The 16,348-nt window shown below is 38.1% G+C and overlaps 1 protein-coding gene across 11 annotated transcripts in view; it reads left to right on the forward strand.

Annotated features, from left to right (window-relative positions):
* Positions 1 to 16,348, forward strand: part of CNTN4 (contactin 4) — a 950,914-nt gene that overhangs the window by 702,308 nt on the left and 232,258 nt on the right. For all 11 annotated transcript variants that reach the window (XM_036869673.1, XM_036869675.1, XM_036869674.1 and 8 more), the window contains one exon: positions 12,088 to 12,183. In XM_036869673.1, coding sequence (XP_036725568.1) covers positions 12,088 to 12,183 — 96 coding nt within the window. The remainder of the gene's footprint in view (positions 1 to 12,087; positions 12,184 to 16,348) is intronic.

Consider the following 16,348-nt stretch of genomic DNA (forward strand, 5'->3'; position numbering starts at 1 on the left):
TTGTCTCCTGTGAAAACCAGTAGTCTCAATGGTTGACAGAGTCTAGGTTTGATGGGTTTGAGCTACTGACCTGGACATACTTGATGCTACAGTTCTCATAAGAATCCAGTCACACCTTGAATAGGAGTGAGGCAGTGCCTTGTGCTGTCTGTGAGCTTTGACCTGTAGAAGAGAAAGTGGGGAGAATGAGCAGGGCTGAGATAGAGATGGAGAGGAAACAGGTCCTGGGTACTGACTTAAATTAAAACCCAGATCCAAGATCCATATACTTGGGTCTGTCATTTGTGCAGCTGAAATGCTGACTGGATGAATCACCCCAGCAAAAAGTACTTCTTATCAACTCCCATAGCGCTTTCTCTCTACAGCTCTACAGCATTGACTACTTCCTTTGTACCTTGCAGTAGAGTTCTTTATGTGCCTATCTAATCGAAATTGGAAACCTCTTAAGGTCAGGCATCATGTTCAACTTACCATCATATTCTCCACAGCATCCACCGCACATGGTACCATAAATTATATTGATGGAGAGAAGGAAAGAAGGGAGGGGGGCAAGGGAGGGAGTTCAGATTGAAGAAAGGATGCTGTTATGGACTGAATGTTTGCGTCTCCCCCAAAATTCATATGTTGAAATTCTAACCGTCACCTCCCGGCAAAGTGCTGTTATAAAGAGGTGGAGCCTTTGGGAGGTAATTAGGTCATGAGGGTGGAGCCCTCTTGAATGGGTCAGTTCTATTATGAGAAGAGACACGAAGAGTTTCCTCTCTCTTCACTTTCTACCATGTGAGGATACAGTGAGAAGACGGCCATCTGCAAACCTGTAAGCAATTCCTCACTAGGCACCGGGTCTGCCAGCACCTTCATCTTGGACTTCTCAGTCTTAAGAACTGTGAGAAATAACTGTCTGTTGTATAAGACACCCCATCTATGGCATATTTGTAATAGCAGCCCGAACAGACTAAGACAGACAGTAAGATCTTCCCACCTCTGAAATTCTCTAGCTTTGTAGGATTTCTGAGGCAGAAAACAGTAACTGTATCTAAAGCAGAGCATAAGTTATCACAATACTGGTTTGGTAATTGTCTTCCCTTAGGAAATCAGTGTATATTTTAGTATGTCTGCTCAGTTCTTTCTCCCACTTCCTCAGTTACCAAGAAGTTAGCACTCTTTGAAACTTTTAGATGGAAGAGGAAAATACTTATTTATTAGTTTCCTCAGGTGTTACCTGAACTAAGGAGACTTCAACTTCAGTTATAAATAAGAAAGTACAAAACTAAATCAGGACAGCTGTGTCGCTTGACACTACTTTTTGCCCTTCTCTGCAGCCTCCGTGGGGGCCAGGAGCTGAGTCGGCAGAGGGAGAGTGATTTATTTCTCCACATTTGGAAGTGGGATGGAAAGTAACAAGATCCTACTTTTATATTATCTTCCTCTTTTATAGTTTTTATGCCAGTTCCCCATCCTGTTTCCCTAACTTATTTTTTATAGCACTTATCACCCTCAAAGATGCTATGCATGATTTGTTTATTTTGTTTCTGGTCCTTTCACCCACTTTACCTTCTTTAAGGGGAGAGATCTGGTTTGTTTTATTTTTCAATGATGTAACCCCAGTGCCTAAAACAGTGGCTGGCATATAATAGATGCTCATTGGAGGCCTACTGTAGGTATTGAATGAATCTGTATTGGTTCTCAGGGTGTATTTAAAAGCAAGGTGCTTGAGTGATGACATTTCCAAAAACTGGCAGTTTTACCACAGTGCAGCCTTATCTCTGATTTCTCTCTGTGAAGGGAACAGTGAAACAGCCCCCATAGCAAAGTCTAAATAGATGATGAATAAACACATGGCTTGCATGTATATTTGATGATGGTTTTATTTTCAAAACTGTAATTAAATGAGATAAAAATATATGGTTGGAGTTGCCGAAGCAACTTAAATTCAACATAAATAACAGCTGCTCTTCATCTGGGAATTTCATCCATATACAGCATTTTTTATGCCCTTAAAAAATTTTAACCAGTATACAGCTAATTCAGCATCCAGTGTCCCAAGAAATGTTTTGTACTCAGAGAAGGGGAAGGAAAAGAGAAAAGAAATAGCCCTCTATGAGCCAGTGGTTAAACAAACCTGTTACTTCCAAAAGCTTTGATTTCCCCCAAATAGCTGTATGGCAGAACATGTCCAATTTCTTGGGAGCAATGAATTGAAGCATGACTGGCATTTTTCGTTATGAGTCACCAATCCCTATTTTATTAGTTCAGAAATCCAAAACTGAGTACATAGTGAGGAGTCTTCTACTTGCTTTTAAAGCAAAACTTCTGCAGAGCATTGGTGTCAGGAAATACTAGTAAAGTTTGCCTCTCTCTTTAAAGTTAACCATCAGAGTAATTTCCTCCCAAGCTGCTTGGGGAAAATGCCTACTTTTTGGATAGAATTAAGAGCCAGTTTAACTATACGAACATCTACCTAGTTTTATTTATGATCAAGGTGTGAGAAATTGCCCCTCTTCCTTCAGAGATTGTATCCACTGCCATTAAGTGTTAGGCAAATTCGGTAGCCATCTCATTGCTCAGGCTTGTACCCCTGAAAGCTTAACAAAAGAAAAGAAATGGACTGAAAAATTCAGAGATGAAGCGATTTCCCTTCACTTTAAAGCAAGGTTTTTCATGACCAATCGTTTGGCTGGTAGATTTGTGATCTCTGGGTTTTTATCATGATCTGTGGCCCATATATCTCCATCCAGTAATACATCCCCAAAGTTTTTCCGGTAGATTAGCTAGCTTTACAATGTCCTCTTGATGCAGTGCCTTTTCAGCATTTCTTCAGAGAATATTTATTCTAATGTTACTTGAATATATCTGACTTGCCCACTAGGGTTGCCCGTTTCTTAGGAAGACTTGGACAATGAATTACAACTTTCTAATTTTAATTTTCAGAGGGGAGAAAAAAAGCCTATGAAGTAAAAGTTCAAAATGAAGATTCACATTTCTTTCCATCAAAACTGTAATGATCGTAAGTCTATCAAGTTGTAGAACTCTCACACTAGGTGAAGAACAGATAATTATAGGATATGTCCCTGACTAGCTGATAACAGCCCTGATTACAAAGAGCAACAAGCCTGTGCAATTTGCATGATGTCCTTTCATGTTTTCCTCATCTCAAGTGTTCCCTGGGGCAGGTGTCAGTGGGTGAGAGAGTGTTTCTTTTGCCAAGCAATGCATTTGTCTCATATGCTGCTTGCATTCCAGTCTTAGTGTGCCTCTAAGCTTTCATTTTAAATTTCATTTTAAGGCATCGTAGGTGGCTCGGTGCAGTTGATTAAAGACCTTTTCTTAAAGTTATCTTTTAGAGTATCCCTGGTCATTGAGCACACAAAGGTCCATCGTAGCCAAGATGCTGGAAGACAGTGCGTCATATGGACAAATATTACAAGAAAGTTCACCCTGCTCCAGCAAGTCTCCTGACCACCACCTCAGTGTGTGAAGCAGGAAAGGGAATAGTGCTCAGCAAATAGTAACTAAGCACATCATATGTATTAGACATGTTTTGGGCACTGTGCTATATATAGCCTGATAAAGACTGAAAAGATTCCTGCCTCTATTGAGGCTTCATTTTGGGGTGGGGCGGGGGGGAAGGAACAATAAACCAAATATCATATAAATGAACAAAGTAATCGCAGATGTTGGTGATGATCGCTATGAAAGACATAATAAAGAGATGATGTGATAGAGGGTAACCGGAGCTGCGTGGTGGGCTACTTCAGATTAAAAACTCAGCGAAGGCTACTCTGAGGAGGTGACATTTGAATTGAATCGTGAAGAATGAGCATGATAAGCTAAAAGATGGGTAAAGAGCATTCCAAGTAAAGAGAACAGCAAGTTCAAAGGTACTGAAACAGGATTAGCCTTAAGGTGTTTGAAGAACAGAAAGCAAAACATGGTTGTTACAGTGTAAATAGGTAAGGGGGAACCTAACAAGTGATGAGACTGGGGACCTGGGCAAGGATCAGATCCCTAAGGGCTATTGTAGAGCTCAGCAAAGAGTCCGTATTTTGTTCTAAAATTTTCTAGGCCAAATGGTTTTCTGAAACTTTTGTTTCTCTTTGTGTTGTGTAAGTATGAAACCAAAGATAGAGAATGCAGATGCCTAACCATTAACACTCCTGAGTCAGGATGATATGCAAAAGGAGATGTGCTCCTGTAGAGACAAATGCTGGTAATTATAGCTTGTGTTTTAGGGCACCTGTCTCCAAAGAACAACAGTATTTATGATGCCAGATTGTACTAATCACAGTAACCTCATGAGTCTGGTAGGTGCACACTTTTATGGAACACGCAGGGAGACTCAAACATCTGAAACTGGGTTGTTCTTTGGCTTCTTAAATAGCATGAAGGTCTAGGTAAAATAGAGTATGTCAAAGCAATGAGGAAAGAAAAAAATCTGAAATCAGAAATAAAAATAGCTATCAGGAAAGTCGTACACTTACAGGGAAAAGGGCAGCAAAGCAACCTTTATTTTCTTGTAAAGTCAAGAAAATAATAGCAGAGGGGTAAAAAAAATATGAGTCTCAAATAGTCAACCAGAATATCAACATATGTTGTTTCATTCCTGGTATTTAATTCAGTATAGAATAGAGGCTAAATACATGGACTTGTGGGTCAAAGAAGAGCTGGGGTCTAATCCACACTCTTTCTTATACTAGGACTGTGATCTTGGATATGGATTTTTTTTCTTTCTATAAAGTGGAATCAGTAATAATACTTACATCATAGAGTTGTTGTGAGGATTTAATGAATGAATGCATGGAAAGTGAGAAATTGTGTTCTTTACATAAGTTAGTTGAAACTGGCCTTACATTTCTCCCAAAGAGTTAATATTTACAAAAGTGATTAAATTTCCAGATCAGCCCACAGAAGCCTCCTTAACAGGTAACATTCATTATGCTATTTTCAGGTCTTGCCTAGGTTTCGTTACTGGAAAGAAAAAGTGATGTAGTAATGTGGTGCAGGAAGAGAAAGAGGAGAATACCTCTTGCTAAATGCGGAATTGCTGACCCCAGACAAATTTGTCTTTGGCAATCTGCACACACCTTTCTCATCCTATATATATTTTTTCTTTTTCCTTTTCAGCTCTTCTACAAAAAAATAAGGTAAAGAGTTTTGAGTGAGAAACTGGTATTGTTTATAGATAGTTTTGTTGGTACATAACTCTTTCAGTAAGAAACACCTGTGAAGAAAATCAAATTTAAGAGTATTTTTAAGTCATTATTCCTTTCTTGAGCTTTCTCAGCCTTATGTTGCCTTCCTTATTACTCCATAGATTACATTTTCTTTGTTTCTTTTTTGGTTAATCAAAGCTCACATTCAAAGAATCCATACTGCTCTTATTTATTTAAGAGGAAACAATCTCTTTGAATTAATTAATTCTTCACTGTAAGTGACTCATAGCAAGGTAATGCATTTGCAGCCATATATGGGTTTAAAATGGTATTTCTATAATTCTAAAGTAATCCCTAAATTATAGACTTTCATCTGATATGACTAAAGAGGTTGAGGAAAAATTCAGACAGAGGGAAAACATTGTGAGGGTCAGAATCAGCACCTGGGAGAGCTCCCATGAGTTCTTCCTTTATTCACTTGAAACAAGTGCTCTAAGGATTTTCATAGGGATGTCGATAGCAGTAGCATTAGCCTACGAAAGAAGAAGGTCAAAAGCCATTTCTATAACTGAGTCATTTGTAAAGTGTGTGTACATTAATTTAGGAATACTGATAAGGTCCTTTGTTATCTATACAGAGATCTCCAGGAAAGAGATTGGCTTTTCTTTTCAAAGTCAAACCGCTACCTAGAATCAGATTTTGGTCCCTTACTTTAAACTGCCAACAAATTGGGATATTTAATGTCAGATCTTGAGCATGTCCACAGGTTTTTGATTGTTTTGTTTTACTTAGTTGTTGGAGAGATAAAATGGCTGACACCAATACTTGGAGGAAAAGAGGAACTCAAAAAGTATTTGCTGAAGATTGGCTAAACAAATGGAAAAATTAATGCCATAGGAAAAGCAAGATACTGACAAACATATAATGTATATATATATATTTTTTCCAGTTCCATTTATATCCATTCTATTTTCGTCTGGCATGCAGTGTAAACTCCTCAAATTTTAAGTACAACGAGTAAATTTATATAATCAGTAAATAATGTTTCATCTTTTATTTCTCTGTTAAAATAACAATATTTTGTATCCTTTATAAAGATACACAGATATCAGTTTTTACTGTTTCATGAAAATGATATTTCCCACCTTAACATTAAAAAGTAATACCTGCTCAGAATATACCATCATAGGAATTTCTTAAGGAAAATTATCTGAATTCAGTATATGTGAGTGTATCTTAATTTTAAGTCACATGAAGAGTACACTGCATGCACTGCAAAGGATAAGGTATCTGGCTTACTTTAGCACCAGTCTAGACTTGAAAACACAGTTAAGACCAGCAAAAGAAGAGGTGTTTTAAGTCTTATCAGCTTATTTTGTCACAGTGAGATTGACCTGACTACTCTACCGTTACTTTATCTGGTGGAAGTTTGGAATCACTAGCTTTGCCCCAGTGAGTCACTTTCCGTAGACTTTCCTGTGGTGCTCAGAAATGATAATGATAGTGCTAGCATCTACAGACTACTGACTTTGGGCCAGTCATTGTGTTAAGTGCTTTATATTCATGATCTTAATCTCTAAAGAGCCCTATGAGATAGGAATTATTTTCCTGATATTAGAAATGAAGAAACTGAAGTTCAAGGAGAGTACTCACCCATATCATAGTGTACTCACCCACATCGTACAGCTAAAGAGTGAGAGTACCGAGTTTGTGCTCAGGTCCTTCTGACTCCAGAGCCAGTGTGCTAAACCATTAGGTAATTCTTCCTCTTGCTCTATACACTCTCACAGGAAAAACCCGTCAGCCATGCCAGTCTCCCTAATGGTTTCTTCCTTCTTGTGTGGAAAGAATGTCAAAAATGTGACTTTGCAACTCGTAAGGTTTTTGTAAAATTAGACCTATTGTCATTCTGAGTCTCTAGAGTCCAAGAAGCCAGGCAGATCCACACATGCACACACTCAAGGAGCAAATGGCAGAGTCAAGACATAATTTTAGATATGCTGCATGATAATTGGTTTTTAAAGTTATGCCCCCCAAATACCTCTTTTTAAAATAAATAGTGCAATCATCATTATGGAAATTATATTCATAAAAAATGTATCACTTGACCATTTTTCCAAGCTGATATTGATTTTTTTATTGATTGCTTCTTTCAAAATTGAAGGAAGCAGTAACAAAGGCAACTGTCACTGACAGTTTCTTGTTCTAAAGGTCACGCTGTGAGAATTAATAGAATCCAGGTCTACCCAAGTCAGGAAAAAAGGGAATAGGTATTTTTTTAACTTGTAGTAAATAATACATGCATTAAAAATATGTGCATTACTTGCATGGTTTACTGTATCATTTTTCCTCTTTCCTCTTCTCCTGCCCCTCTGTGGATTCTTGACAAAGCATGATGTATGTTACTACCTCATTAACATTTCCTGGCCATTTTAAAGCTGAATTTCTTATGCTCTTCTTCTCTGGCTCCACCCTGTGGATGGCTTTAACTCTTCCTGTTCATAAGTGTGATGGGCAGTCCCTTAACGATGGCCAAAAAAGTTATTCTTTCTTATTTACTGTTATTACTTCTCAAAAAATATCTTGGACCCTCGATTTTGTTTTCTTTCGACCCATCCAGGTTTTTTTTATAGACTACCTCATCCCCAGTTCTAAACATTTAATAACTTACCAGACAGTAAATATCTGGAGATTTTCCCCCCTCACTCTCTGATTTACTCTGTGGCCTGAATTCCAAATGTTTTCATATATTAAGGCTTTTATTATTTATCTCATGTTGCAGCTTTAAGACCTTTGTACACTTTTACTCCTCAAGGAATTTAGCTGCTAAAGCACTTCCTCTAAGCTCTCAATGAGCTACACATTCCAAGTACTATAATAGTGTATTTTTTAAAACCTCATGTAAAATTAAAGTGCTAATATTATATTCTACAGAAGAATAAAGGACAGTTGTTTTCACAGAAAAATATGATAGGAAAACACATCTGCCAGAAAACTGTGCATTTTTCAGCCCATGATTTCTGGACATATTTATATAAAATGCTGATGAATGAAGTCAACACCAAAATGTATGGTCACTCATTTTTTAAAAAAGTCTACAAGTCACTTTTCAATGAACCATATACAAAGCTGCAAAAAACGTTTTGAGAAACCACAGTACATGGATATTAATTCCTTGTCATATGAGTACATCATTTATTCAAGTACCTTTAGTAACTATCATTTATCCAACTACCTTTAGTAACTAGCTGCATGGAGCTAAAGGGAATACTACCCAAGTGTCATTGTTCAGCTACCTCCCTAACAATGCAACAATCCTGCTTTTTAATACGGCGGTTTCTGATTGTTTTCTCCTTGTTCCACTCCATCCTTTGCACCTGATGTTTAAAATCCCCCCATCAAGTGATCACCCGCAAGGAAAAACAAAGGAATAGAAAATTTGGAATCAAATGTACCGACTCATCGAATTGTGCATTGAAATGTGGACTTTCTTGCATATTCACTGAAGAGCATAAAATTCATTCAAACTTTTTTTTTTTTGGTCCCTAGGATGTGAAGTAACTAGTTTGAATGCCCTTTTTCACTGGCTTCACTAAGTCAGTGGGGAAATGATAGATTCTGGTACTTGATAGTGGTGGGTTTGGAGAGAGGCAGATGAGTTTATATTCTTCTGGTCACTTTCTCAGTGTGTGAAGAAGGTTCTGAACTTCAGTTACATCACCTGAAAATTGGGAATTAAAACTATAATGGAATTAAATGAGATCTGTGTGAAAAGTTGTTAGCACATGGTATGAACTCAATACATTTTGCAAGTAGATCCAATTATTGCTATGAGTGCTACGGTCATGATGACGTAACATTATCTATAACGTATTCTAACTTGGAATGCCTGTTGCTACTGATCATTACCTAGTACCAAGTCTTTGGAGATAAAATGACCCTAAATAAGATAATATATATGAGAATATTTCTGGGAAAGGCCTGGCCATGTCCAAGTTTCAAAAAAATACCCATTCACACACACATAGTTCTTTAATTTGGAAAATTATCATGCTGCTAGCAATTAGGATCTGAATGGATAATTACATCTGAAAAGACCAATAATGGACATGCAATCTTTTCTCAAACATGTGCATAAATATGGTGGCCTTTGACTAGCCTCTTCACCTCTCTCTAGAGTGCATTTGCTATTCAAAACCCTTTCTTAAATATAATAATAGGGGTATGATTTGCCACTGGATTACATTATTCCTCAGTGAACAGAACAAACATATAATAAGCACCAAACTTGTAGCAGGAAAGGCTTTGTGCTTTTTAAATATTACCTCATTTAATCTTTTCCCATCATTCTTATTTCAAAATAAATTACATTTAATTACATCTCATGTTATTTATGACAAAATTAAACCTTGCATAATACATGGCAGAGATGATTTTCAAACTCAGATCTGCCCAAATGCAATATTTCCATTCACTATGTAGGTAGGGTTTACCATCCGGAATTTATTTCACTTAACTGCTAAGAATCTTATCGAAATATTTTCTCAAATACCAGATTAATGCAATTTTTCTAACTGTCCAAATCCTGTGGAACTGCATGGACTCATAAACTATAGGGAGATAAACAGGAATGCAGTTTTTAAAACTCAATAAGGACAAGTTAAAAAATCATTGCATATATTTCTCATTTTCTTTCTCATTTCCTAATGCTCTTTCTCTAGTCAGAATCAAGGTGGATTTTGCCTGGATAAGACTTGATCTCTTTTACCCATCAGTTCTTAATTTTTCATGCAACTCTGGAGATTGGATGAGATGTCTGTGCCAAAATTTAGATGACTTATTTTAAGAACCTGTATGCAGAAGCAACAATTTAGAATGATTCAGTGTCATTTTTAGGGATAATGGTTTACAGTATTAATGCCATAATGAAGTTTTTAAAATCTCTAGTTTAATCATTTTCGAAGGCTTCTCAAACCATTTCCTTAAAGAGAAGAAAAAATCATGTCCTAACCTGACCTGGTACTCATGGAATAAAAGGAATTTTATTACATCAGAAATATAATAAAAGGGATTTTATTACATCAAAGCATCAAATTGTAGTCATGTTTTGTTTTGCACTAAGTACGTGTGTGTCCTCAAGGTGTCGCTCTGCACACCTCAACTTCAACAGTCTTTGGGTTCCCATGATTCGGTGTTACCTGTCAGTCCTGCCCACCAAACTCTTGAGTCCCTACCAGGCAGAAGCTTTCTTTTCATGATGTCTGTATCCTGAGCTGGCAGCCAAATTTGTATATGCTTAATTAGTAAAAGCAATAATATATTAGCTTCAAATTTGCCTAATTCTAGAAGAAGCTGGTAATGAAGACATGTATATGTATAAATTATTTCTTTAACATCTTTATTGGAGTATAATTGCTTTACAATGGTGTGTTAGTTTCTGCTTTATAACAAAATGAATCAGCTATACATATACGTATATCCCCATATCTCCTCCCTCTTGCATCTCCCTCCCTCCCACCCTCCCTATCCCACCCCTCTAGGTGGTCACAAAGCACTGAGCTTATACACACTACCAAATGTAAAATAGATAGCTAGTGGGAAGCAGCCGCATAGCACAGGGAGATCAGCTCAGTGTATAAATTATTTTTAACCCTGTGAGCACTCCCTGAAACCAAGCCTTAGTGTGGAAACATTCCATTTTGTAACTGCAGCAATGCTATCCAGGTTTATTTCCTAGCTCCATTACTCCCTGATGTTGTACCCTTTAACAAGTGTTATAGCGCCTCTCTTTTCTAGTCAGTAAAATGAGGATATTAATGGTACTTAAGTCATATAATTGTTGTTAGGATCGCTTGAAATAATCACCATAAAATACTTACCAGAATGGCCAAAATGGAGGAAATAGTCAATAAATGTTACTGAACTCTGATGTGCACAGCTACAGGGCTTGCAACCCTACAGAACATACTTGGCTTAGAATAATCCTCAAATCTGGTAACAGGTTATTACAGCAAATGTTTCGGACAACAAAAAATGAAATGGCACTTAAAACAATCATTGCTGAGAGGATTTGCATTTGGAAGGATGAAAGAAAAATCTTTTTGAACAATAATGTGTCTGTCACTTTATTAGACATTTTTCTTATATTAACTCATTTTTATTGGCAACTGTGTCTTTACTGACTCCAACTGTGATCTTTGGGCTTGTAACGTCTTATCTTTCTAACCAGATTTGACCTCCTTGAGAAAGGGGAACTTTCCTCCAAACAGAACCTTGGACAGTACCTTATAAGTATTTAAAAATACACAGGAACTTTATAAAACAATTGTGTATGTGTGTCTCTTTACACATTGTATGTAGCGTGTGTGTGTGTGTAGACAGAGATAGTCATATTCTAGGTACGTATAGAGTAACAAACATAATTGCATATAATGGAACGGTTTGTGAAGTAAACAGTTGACTATCAAAAAACACGAATTTACATCCTGATAATGATATTTAATTACAGATAGAAGTTGGGGAGGTCACTTACTCCTTCCAGACATGTGCTACCCAATAAAACTTTCTGCACTGATGTAAATGTTCTCTCTCTCTCTGCTGTCCAGTATGGAAACCAGTAGCTACGTGTGGCTCTTGAGCACTTAAGATGCAGCTAGTGTGACTAAGGAACTGAATTCATACATTTTATTTGATTTTAACTGTTTTTAACTTAAATAGGCACATGTGGCAAGTGGCTACCTTACAGTATAGATATAGAGTCATGGAGGATGGGACAATATCATGCAAGAAGAGGGTAAAGTTGAATTTCCCTGATCTGGGTGCTGTAAACGCTATTTTTCAGCAGAAGACTATCCTCTTTTGAAGTAGTATTAGTCTTCCATAATGCCTTAGGACTTTAAATTTTAAACTCCTTTTCCTTTATTTCTCCCAACAGACCTTGAAAACTTTAAAACAAGAACGAGAAGCACCGTGTCTGTCCGCCAAGGTCAGGGGATGGTACTGCTGTGCGGCCCACCAGCCCATTCTGGAGGTAACTCTGCACCGAAATGTGCACACGTCACTGGCTGCTATTTTTCTAGCTGATTGTTCACCCTCTTGGCATCAGCAAGGGGGACAGTGTCATTTGTAGAGATTCCCAAAGTCCCTCTGTGTCGAGGAAGCATCGTCAGTGCCTCCCATAATTAGGATAGGAAAATATCAGATTGTACAAATGTTCCATCCCCCTGCTGTCTACCTGGCTCAAGGGGAAAGACACCTGAGTCAATCAAAATCAGAATCCTGTTGCTTGGTAAAGCCACGTAGGTAAAACCGCCAGCACTTCTTCCAACTTGATCGTATTGAAAGATGGCCTTGCTTCACTTCATCTCAATGTTGGTCTGGGAAGGGATCAGACCCAGAACCAAAGTCCCTTGACCACAGAATCCAAGATGACTTTGTAAGGACTCATAATGACTAGATCAGTTAGGAATGCATTTGATTGTAAGTCCCTGAAAACCCAGCTAACACTGGCTTCAGTGGACTTGGGTTTGTGTTGCTCTCACACACAAGCCTTCCAAACGTATGTGGTATAAAGCTGGCACCACTTTTGGGGGACATCTTCCAGGACCCAAGCCCTTTCTTTGATCCTTCTCTGAAGTCCTAAACATGGGGTGTGGCTAAGGCACCAATGTGCAGTGCAGAAAGGTAGAAATGGGAAGAGGGCAGGGCAAATGTCAGAAGTCTCTTCATTTCGAGTTGCTTTTGTATTATGGAAGGTTTGCTTTGCCCAAGGACTTTTATGTACATTTCATTGATCACTCCAGTGGCAAAAGAGACACAAAAATCAAGTATTTTCTACAGATACATGATGGCCCTAAAAAATCATAATTTTGATAATAAGGGAGAATGCGGAGAGACGATGTGTAGGCAGTTTGCAGTGTCTGCAGAAAGGACTAATGATGACTGTAAGGTGACTCTGACTGCACATACAGAGTTCAGTAGTCTGGAGGTTTAATAGTTAGTGAGATTTATTAGGATTTCACTACAGTTTGTGCTGACAAGATTGATAAACTCCATTTGTGGTCACTCTGGCTACAATTTAATTTGATACCTGCTCTCCTTGTTATTACCTTAATTTTCCATTTGGCTTTACACATGATGGAAAAAGAAAATATTTTAAACTGGGAATTTGAAAACACCATTTTATTTTTGTCCTGTCTTCAGAAGTTTTAACTTTTCCTTCTCACCTAATGCCCCTGCTAACGTTTTTAGCAGGAAATAACAATTAGTAAAACAGCTACATGGCTTGCATTTCAAGCACGGTGAATAGATAAACAGGTGGAAGAGGCAGGCACCCCTCCAAGTCTGGATGGAAGGTATGGAATTGTTAGGGTTTCTGGTGTTTGAGACTGGCAGAGAATCCAGATTAGATTTCAGGAGTTTGTCTTCTGAGAAATGGGTTTATTCTTTAGGACTTAATTTTCTCGCCAAGTTAGTATCAGAAGCATTCAATTTGGAGTCCAGGACATGAACTCTGGTCCAGGCTGTATTTCAAATCATTATCTGATATTGGGCTACTATGTTCACATTCTCTATCTCTACTTATCTCTAAAGGAAGAGATTAAAAGAAATCTCTGAGATCCCTTTTAGTTCTATCATTACATAATAATTGCTGAATAAAAACTAAACATATTTATAAACTATATGTGCATTATTGAAGTCCTGTCCTTTATATGAGGAGAGCAATTAACTGGACATCTATTTAGGTTAAAGAGATGTTCACTCACATTAACAGTTCTCTTCTTATTATGAAACTTGATCAAATAAGAAAGGAAGATTTTGCCGATTTCTTCTGCAGGCTACCTTCACAGCATTAATCTTTCATAACATGGCAGCAACTCTGAAAATTAATCTTACAGCATATTGAGAAAAAAATACCCCACTAGTCCCTGGTATAATGATATCTTTGGGAAAGGCAAAGCACAAGAAGCGCTGTTGTGCTGCTCTACAGTGAATGAACCTGAATACTTTCCCCTTCCCACTCAGAAATATATTAAACATTTCTGTAGACATCCCCTGAAATTTGCTTGTCTCCGCTGGCAGCAGTCAGCAGCTCTGAAATCCAGTTCCTTGAGTTGTGCTGACATTCCTGACAGTCTTGATGGTGAAAGACAAGGAAATAAATATTCTCATTATGGGCTCTGTTAGAAACTGTGAGCTCAGTAATACTGTAGGCAAGGCAGGCAAGGCAAGGAAATTTGCGAGAAAACAAGGTGGGTATTGAAGGTTATAAGAGAGCATCACAGACATCCATCAGTTTGGGGCAGTGGAGTCAATGATTATCTGATGAAATCTCCCCAGTTACTCAAAACCCTCCAATGCAAACTGTCCAGCAGTGATTCTCTCATTGCTTCTCCAGACTGTGATCACCTTAAAGCTGGCAGCATCGCCAAGAGCCGCTGGATATACTGAGCGTTTTAAACCCAGCATATGGTATCCCAGTTTCTATTGTAACAGATCATGAAGAGGAAAGGAAATGAGTCAGCCTTTTATTGTATCAGTGGGATACTGGGTAATGGCATGAAATCCATTGTAAGGGATGCTGCATGTCCTATTTCAAAAGCTGTGCAGTGTCAGGCCTTCTTAGGGTAACATAGAAATGAGCAGCAATTAATCTACTTTGAAAAGCATTTCCGTCAGCAGGTATTTCCAGTGCTCTACGAATCACCGTGCATAGCATCTTTGTCATTTCTTGGTTAATAGGTACAAATTCAGATGTGATGTCGTCACATAGATTGTACTATTAAGTCTTTAACACAAACACCAAAAAATAGAAATCACTATGGATGATGGGGCTCTGGTTGTCTATGATGCTTCCTTAGATTAGAAACAGAGTATCTTGAGATCTAGAATTTTCACCATGCTTTCCATCAACTCCAGGGTCATTTGGCAGCAGGAATTCGTGGTCTTCAACCACTCGTTAAATAGGAACAGAAGTGAGGTACTTTGAGATTCTTCCTCCTAGCTTACTTAAAACTGACAGCTTATTCACTGGTGAAATCCCCATGAACTGTTCACCAAGGGATGTTTTTGTTTCCACCTTCCTTTTATATGTCACCCAGATCCTTGCTACTCAAAATGTGGTCCCTGGACCTGAAGTATCTACCTCACCTGGAAGATTGTTAAAAAGACAAGAGTGTTGGGCGCCACACAGGGCCTACTGTATCAGAATTCAAATTTTAACAAGATCTCCAAGTGATTCATGTGCACATTAAAGTTTGAAAAGCCCTGAGCTTCACCTATGCTCCCCCCACACTCCGCACCTCTGGCTAGAGGTGTGCAGGAAGCAGAAGCATCACCAGGGCAGTATGTTAGAGCCACAGGTGCCCGGCCTTTGCCCACGGATATGCTGATTCCATAAACCCAGGGCAGGGTCCCCAAAACTGTTGTTCCAGTTGACTGGAACAGATTGAGGCAGCACCAGATTGAAGATCCACCCACTTTGATCACCTTCAACAAAACCAGCCCAGGTTCACCCTGCTGAGGTGGAGTACTTTGATTTCCACATCAAACCCAAGCAGAAGTGTTAAACATTTTTTATGTCCAATTCGTACTTAAAAGAATTTAAAATAAAATATAATCACTTCAGGCTTTCCTATATTTTTGTCATTGTTGTTAAGAGAGGTGAACAACTAAGAAAAGACTGGCTTTTTCTCAGGTATTCCCGTGAAGAGGTAGCATTTTACATTTGGACCGCTCTTACTACGTCGTCGTTAGAGAAAGTATGCCTTCCTAGAGTATAAAAAAAGAAAGGCACATGATTCTGATTCTGAGAGTATTTTCGTTGTTATGAGTTATAGAGAAACTAGCTATAATTGTCGTCGTTGGATGCTTTTATGCTGAACACATCCCCGTTAAACTTAGATCCCATTCGCACGGCACCAAACTCAGGGACCTTATAACAGCATCTGTAGAGTTCCTTATGGTGTTTATAATCTTTAGTTTACCTTATATTATCTTTGGATCCTTACAATAATCCTATAAGAAATAAGGATATGTGTTTCGTAGATAAGAAAGTCAAAGCAAAGAGATAAAGTGAGGTCACACGTTAATAAATGGCAGGTCTAGGAGTTACCTTTGTGTAGAATGTGCCCCATTTTTTTTATAGTCAGGAGACAACCGTACAACTAGTTTTTTGTACTCTGTATGCATTAGTT

The sequence above is a fragment of the Balaenoptera musculus genome, chromosome 11, assembly GCF_009873245.2.
Source record: "Balaenoptera musculus isolate JJ_BM4_2016_0621 chromosome 11, mBalMus1.pri.v3, whole genome shotgun sequence".
NCBI classification, from domain to species: Eukaryota; Metazoa; Chordata; class Mammalia; order Artiodactyla; family Balaenopteridae; genus Balaenoptera; species Balaenoptera musculus.